Here is a 7,630-nt window from a genome sequence, read left to right on the forward strand (position 1 = left end):
GCATGCATGATTGATCATTGCATGGTTGGCGCAGGCTATTCGGTGCATGTGAAAGGCGCATACTGGTTACTTCCGATTGTTAAGTGTGGCATGGATTAATGTTCAAGACAATGCGTGTAATAACCCCAACCCCTGATTAACGTAATCCGTACTTAATTATGTCTAATAGTAATTTAGGAAGGATTTGGATTTAATTTGCATGTGTATTGCATTATTTATGTGTTCCTATTGTTTGCTATAAAATGATCTGTTCATGTCTTTGACTTTAAATTGCGAATTGAAAGCCTTACCGGTGTCCGAATCAGAAATTGATTTGATTTATGTGCTAGTTAGGATTTATAGAATTTTATGGTAAATTTAGTTGAAATTTAATTTGGTATGATTAAATTGGATTAAATAAACTAAATTATCAAAGTTGGACTTATTTACAAGAACACCACTTAGTGGACTATTCCATAAGCTATTTGTTTGATCTCCTTATGTTAGCTTTAACATATTTCCTCAGCCATTTTCCTTGTTATAACTGACTAGAGAGAGAGGGAGAGGTAGGAGGTTGAATTCATCTAGCGTTTTGGCTTGGAACTTAGGAGAATTGAAGAGGCTTTGCATAATTTGAGCTCCTAAACTTGAAATTGAAGACATAAGGTAGCGAATTCCTCTTCTCCATTGTGGTTTTGATTTACTTCTTGCATGGTTCATGGTGAACTAGAGTTTAGAGTCAGGTTTTGGTTCTAAATGTTGAATTGAGTAGGAATTCTTGCATGCATGTTTGCATTGTTGAATTTTGAGGTTGTTTTCTTAGAATCCTCACATGCATGTCCATATTTGGGTTATAGTCCTTGAATTCAGCATGTTTTGGAGTAAATTGACTCACTTAATTATGTATTGGAGGTGTTGGAGTTGATTAAACACTTGCATGTTGCATGTTCATCACATTCATGAAGCTTTGTTGAAATTGTGTTTTAATTGAACTACCTTTGGGCTTTGATTTCTCAATTTGATCTTTGAAACATGTCATAGTATGAGTTTACAAGTGTTTTCCAGAAAACTAGCCCAAAAGGGTCGAATTTGATGCATTAAAGTTGAGTTTTGAGCTTGAGGTTCAAATCTGAAATTTCCAGAATTTGGACTCACGCTCGAGCGGGGAACTTCACGCTCGAGCGTACGTTTTGTGTTCATGCCGTCCGCTCGAGCGGGAAAATCGACGCTCGATTGTAAAATTCATGTATCAAGTACTTTGCTTGTGTTTACAGTCCACTCAAGTGGGGTAATGCACGTTCGAGCGAGGACTTGTGTCTCACGCTCGAGCGGGTATCGAGCGCCTATCGAGCGTGAATTTCATATATCCAGTACTTTTACTGTAACTTGAAGTCCGCTCGAGTGGAGTAATTCACGCTTGAGCGGATTCCTTTTGTCTACATGTCCGCTCGAGTGTAGAAGGACACGCTCGAGCAGGACCCCTGTTTCAACAAAATTTTGAAAAGTGTCTTATAGTGCATCCTTGCATCCTCATTCCATCGTAGGCATTCCTAGGCCATGTTTAAGACTATAATGAGGATAAGAGATTAGAAACGCACTAGGAGCGAATGAAATAAGTTTTGTACAATTAGAACGTGTGTTTCAAGTGTGTATCTATTATATGTCGTGTAGGTCACGTGCCACGTCCTGTCTGATCGATCTGGTCTGTCTGTCTGTCTGTCTCCAAGCCCACTGTGAGTAATAACTCTGTAAAGTTATGTTCAACTTAGGTATTTTCCGACCGGTATGATATGATATGTTTTTCTGAAATGCTATCTTACGAATTATGAATGAATGTCCAATTTTCTGAAATGTATTTGTGGCGCCCTTAGTTCACGTGGCCCTCGCCCGAAGGTAACAATACCGCGGCCAATCTGTATGTGGCCCTCGCCCGGGGGTAACAATACCGTGGCTAATCTGCACGTGGCCCTTGCCTGGGGGTAACAATACCATGGCTACTTGCGCGCAAGATATGGACCTTCGTGGTCGTTGGTTCCAACTATATATGTGGGTCTCTGGACCAATCTGTTCTGATAGCTAATGGATGTACCACGTATGACCTTATGCAAAATCTGAATATGAAAATGTATATGAATCTGTTTCTGTTTTGAAGTCTGATTATGCTCTGCTCTAAATGATGAATTCTAACTTGTGCTGGACATCACTCATATAACCCCTTTACTCTGTTATTATTCACTGGGCTTTCGCTCACAGTTTATATTATGTATGTAGGTGAGCCGGCACATGACCAGGGCCAGAGTTGACGGCCTTTTGTACTGTTTTTGTCAGCCAACTGTTGTGCCTCCCGAGGATGTTCCGATCGAAGTCTATGCCATGACTGTTTATTTTGTTTCCATGCTAGTCTCTGTAACTGTTTGTAAAGTTAGATCTTGGGAAGTCCACTTCTGTAAATCTTTTGTAAATATTGTGTATCTGGACTGGCATGTTTATATATCTATAAGTAAGTTTTGAAATGTCCTATCCCATGTACGTCATTACAACTCATTGGACCTTGTCTATTTTGTATTATTGCTTCTGCAACCCCTTACTATTTGCTAATCTGTTCAGAGGCCTTTGGTAATCCACGGATTACTGGCCGGTTACGGTGCTAAACCTATAGGGACGGGTTTGGGTCGTGACAGAGTGGTATCAGAGCACGTGTTCTACCGCACACACAGGTCCATACGAGCTTAGGAAGTCCTAGTGAGAAGTAGGGACGCTCCATCTGCATGTTTATGTGTATTGTTCGAAAGTGAAAGCATAAGTTCAAGTATAAACATATGGATTTGAATACATAAAGTTTTGTTTACCTATAGAAAATGGACAATGCAAGAAATGATGACACAGCAGGGTCCTCTGATGCTCGAATGAATAGAATGGAACAGATGCTAGCAGTGTTGACTGAAGCCTAGACACAACAACAGAGACAACAACCTTTGCCCCCTCCGCCTCCACCGGTACAAGCTGAGGTAGACAATAATGACATCATCAATCCGACACAGAAATTCATGAAAATGAAACCACCAACGTTCTATGGTGGAATTGAACCTTTGAAAGCAGAGACATGGCTACTTGAAATAGAGAAGTTGTATGAAGTGTTCCCTTGTACCGAAACTCAGAAAGTCCTCCTAGCCACCTACACTCTGAAAGATGAAGCTCGCAAGTGGTGGTTACTGATCCAGAATGGCAATGGGAATATGACATGGGCACAGTTTAATGCTATCTTATACGACAAGTACTTTCCCCAATGTTTCACGGATCGAAAAGTGTCGGAATTCCAAGAACTTAAACAAGGAAGAATGGCTGTAGCAGAGTATGAAGCTAAATTCACCGAGCTGGCACGTTTTGCTCCACATATGGTGGATACTGATTACAAGAAAGCACGGACGTTTGAGAGAGGGCTGGACCTAGAAATATTTGACCGAGTGGGTGTCCTAAAGTTACCTACTTATGTGGAGGTACTCGACAGGGCATTGATGGCAGAAGCCACAATAGCAGTTAAGAAACAAACTACAACACCAACAACAGAATGGAGAGGAAAGAGGATTGGATTCAGTTTCAAGAAAGGCCGGTCAGTTTCAAAGAGGCAATATACAGGATCCTCCAGCAGCTCTAGCCCAAGTAGTGGGTCTACTCCAAATTGCCCCGACTGCGGGAAGAAACACAGAGGTGCTTGTTATCGAGCATCAGGTGCGTGTTTTCGCTGTGGCAAGACTGGCCACAAGGTGAGGGATTGCCCGATGAGATCCAATGAGGTTAACTGTCCTATGGCAAGTTCCACCGGGTCTGTTTCTGCAGCAAGACCAAGTGCAAGGACCGATGTTAGAGGGAATGCAAACAATGAAACATTAAGGCAGGGGAGAGTGTTCGCCTTAGTGCCTGGTGACGTACCCAACACCTATACTGTGGTCAGGTACACTCTCTGTATGTTCTCAAAATGCATGTGTACTGATAGATTCTGGTTCTACACATTCCTTTGTATCGCATGATTTCTCTCAAAAATTGACTAGACCACTAGAACAAATGACATATGTGCTATCTGTATCCACACCGTCTGGGGATTCTATGATGTGTACTCATGTTTATTCGGCATGTGATATTATGATTGGTGATATGGTGTTATATGTAGATTTATTACCCTTGGGCATTAGTCATTTTGATTGTATTTTGGGGATGGACTGGTTGACTAAATACTGTGCTACCATTGACTGTGCAAATAAAACTATTGTGTTTAGACCACCGGGGATGCCTGAACTTACTTTTATTGGGAGTAGGGTAGTTCCTCCCCCGTATTTGATTTCGGCCATGAAAGTTGTAAAACTCCTTAGGAAAGGATGTAGGGGTTACTTGTGTTGTATACTGACTGCATCATCTGACAGTACTACTGTAGAAACAATCCCTGTTGTCTGTGACTTTCCTGATGTGTTTCCGACTGACTTACCTGGGAACTTAGTTGATAGGGAGATTGAATTCACTGTTGAAGTGTTTTCGGGGACACAACCTATTTCCAAGACTCCCTACAGAATGTCTACCTTTGAATTGAAAGAACTGAAAACCCAACTTCAGGAACTGCTAGACAAGAAATTCATCCGTCCGAGTACTTCACTTTGGGGTGCTCCAGTCTTGTTTGTCAAAAAAAAGGATGGCTCCTTGAGATTATGTATAGACTACCGAGAACTGAACAAAGTGACTATTAAGAACAAATACCCTTTACCCTGAATAGATGACTTGTTTGATCAACTTCAGGGTGCCCAAGTGTTTTCCAAGATTGACCTCAGGTCCGGGTATCATCAACTAAAGGTTAGAGCTGAGGACATAGAGAAAACTGCATTCCGAACTAGATATGGACATTATGAGTTTTTAGTAATGCCGTTTGGAATGACCAATGCACCTGCAGCTTTTATGGATCTTATGAATAGGGTGTTTAAATCATATCTGGATGACTTCATTGTTGTATTTATTGATGACATTTTGATCTATTCTAAAGACAGGAAAGAACATGAGAACCATCTGAGAACTACTTTGCAGATTTTGAGAGAGAAAAGTTTGTATGCTAAATTGTCCAAGTGTGAATTTTGGCTCGACAGTGTGGCATTTTTGGGCCATGTAGTCAACAAGGATGGAGTTTCTGTTGACCCTCAGAAAATTGAAGCCGTTGTGGATTGGCCTAGACCAACAAATGTGACAGAAGTCCGAAGTTTTCTGGGACTTGCAGGTTACTACCGGAGGTTTGTGAAAGACTTTTCCAAGCTTGCCCTGCCATTGACTCAATTAACTCAGAAAAATGTGCCATTTGACTGGAATGAACAAAGGGAGGCAGCTTTCCAAGAGTTGAAAACCAGGTTAGTGGCTGCACCAATCTTAACTTTGCCTAATGGTACTGATGGGTTTCAAGTGTACAGTGATGCTTCTTATAAAGGCTTGGGGTATGTACTAATGCAAAACGGAAGGGTGATTGCCTATGCTTCTTAATCCCTTTACTCTGTTATTATTCACTGGACTTTCGCTCATAGTTTATATTATGTATGTAGGTGAGCCGGTATATGACCAGGGCCAGAGTTGACGGCCTTTTGTACTATTTTTCTCAGGCAACTGTTGTGCCTCCCGAGGAGGTTCCGATCGAAGTCTATGTCATGGCTGTTTATTTTTGTTTCCATGCTAGTCTCTGTAACTGTTTGTAAAGTTAGATCTTGGGAAGTCCACTTCTGTAAATCTTTTGTAAATATTGTGTATCTGGACTGGCATGTTTATATATCTATAAGTAAGTTTTGAAATGTCCTGTCCCATGTATGTCATCACAGCTCATTGGACCTTGTCTATTTTGTATTATTACTTCCGTAGCCCCTTACTATTTGCTAATCTGTTCAGAGGCCTTTAGTAATCCGCGAATTACTGGTCGGTTACAGTGCTAAACCTATAGGGGTGGGTTTGGGTCGTGACAATGCGCCACGTTAAAAATTTTAAAGAATCAACGAAGATGAGTGACAGTTTGCTGTGACTGTGGCGCATAAGTTTCGTATACCGTTTGGTATGTGTCGTCACGATGTATGAAATGTGTATTGCAATTAATCATGGTGCGCAAAATAGGCAGTAATTTAAATGTGTTACAAACATTGTACAGTAGAATAAAGATGACAAGTAGTTCACGTAATACGCAACGCATAGCTCATTCAGCCAGATTGACACTTGCCCCTTGTGCAAAAATAAAACTATCTTAATGGGTTGTGCTGGTGGAAATCGTTAATGTTGACAACATGGATTGTCAGCGCACACATGTGATGTGCCTACGGGATAGAAATGGCGTGTTACAATGGCGCGGGATATGAAGTAGCACATGATGTTGTGATGGGTTTACATGCAAACAACACACCGGTTTCACCGCACGCTGTCACAATTAGAAATGGCTTGCATGGCGTACGGTAACAAGTGTGTGTTGTGGGCTGCACACGCATAACCTTCATGTGTCAGTCCAACTTGTTTGGGTACATTTTCATACACATTTCGCCTGTCCGTGTGGATGGTTATGGGGTACAACATGGTGGTAATGCGAACAACACCAAATTCACTTGTGACTTATGAATTTATGTTTGCATAACGGAATTAACAAAACCTAAATAGTATACCACTCTGAAAGTGTATATGATAAACATTATACTTATTGCAAACCAGAAAATTAAATCCAAAATGTTTAAAAACTGAAATGTATGCGAAAAACACATCTTTTATTTAATGACACGCACAAAGTACGCATATATTTGAAACAACTTATAATGAAAACTAATTCTAGTTAATAGGTAGATAACTAAATAGGTTCCTTGCATGTCTTTTTGTTATGGTTTCCCATATGGCCACACCTTCCACAATGTATCTGCTACACATGTTCACCCTTAGACGGTATTCTCTTTTTTTTCGGCCTCTCTGGTGGGCATTTCACATTTGATGGATAAATGACGTAATCGGTAGGGTCGAACGGTGGTTTCTCCACTGTTGGTATTGGATATATGGTTGGCGCATATGTCAACCGATATTCGAACACATGGTAATAAGGTACGACTATATCATTAAGATTTTGGCCACTTTTCCGCACCGCAACAATATCGTGCGCGCAGGGGAACTCGTTTATTTGCCACTGGAAGCATAAACATCTCCACCTCCCGATGTCCACCATAACCGAGGGGTATGAATGGACCTCATACACGTTGTCGTTTGCTTGACTCACCTTCCATGATCGGCTTTTGGTAAATGTTTTCTCAAGTTTGGATTACATTTTAGAGTAAATTGCATTGGTCCATATGTGGGCCGATACTCTCCGCTTCGCCATCTGCCGCATAATCTGGCCTCTGATGCTGTTAACCATTCTAATGATTGGTAGATGACGTGCTTCACGTATCCAGGAGTTGAAGGATTCAGCCGCGTTGGAGCTCATTTTACCATACCGTTTACCTCTATAAAAACAAGATTTTTTAATTAAATTGTTATCATTGCACGTGTGTTGTGTGTGTTTTTACTGATGTGACATGCAAACAAATTAGTGTGTTGTACCTAACAAATGCATTTGACCAGTGTTATGGATGCGCATCTTCAAGGAATTTTGTAGCAACGACTTTGCCAG

The 7,630-nt window shown here is 41.0% G+C and overlaps 1 protein-coding gene across 1 annotated transcript; it reads left to right on the forward strand.

The window, feature by feature from the left end:
* The first annotated feature begins 3,215 nt into the window (after positions 1 to 3,215).
* LOC145814475 (uncharacterized) lies at positions 3,216 to 7,390 on the forward strand. The gene is made up of 3 exons (XM_082911308.1): positions 3,216 to 3,931; positions 4,254 to 4,643; positions 7,291 to 7,390. The coding sequence occupies exons 1-3, from the start codon at positions 3,216 to 3,218 to the stop codon at positions 7,388 to 7,390; spliced, it is 1,206 nt and encodes a 401-aa protein (XP_082767434.1).
* The last annotated feature ends 240 nt before the right edge of the window (positions 7,391 to 7,630 follow it).

The sequence above is a fragment of the Camellia sinensis genome, unplaced genomic scaffold (genome assembly GCF_055761805.1).
Source record: "Camellia sinensis isolate YWXY unplaced genomic scaffold, ASM5576180v1 Unanchor10, whole genome shotgun sequence".
NCBI classification, from domain to species: Eukaryota; Viridiplantae; Streptophyta; class Magnoliopsida; order Ericales; family Theaceae; genus Camellia; species Camellia sinensis.

Excerpts from the sequence above, each read along its gene's own strand:
- LOC145814475 (XM_082911308.1), top strand. The coding sequence starts at position 3,216 with ATGACATGGGCACAGTTTAATGCTATCTTATACGACAAGTACTTTCCC. Across the intron at positions 3,932-4,253 it reads AACACCTATACTGTGGTCAG|ACCACCGGGGATGCCTGAAC; the intron begins GTACACTCTCTG and ends TATTGTGTTTAG. Across the intron at positions 4,644-7,290 it reads CTTTGGGGTGCTCCAGTCTT|AGTAAATTGCATTGGTCCAT; the intron begins GTTTGTCAAAAA and ends ATTACATTTTAG.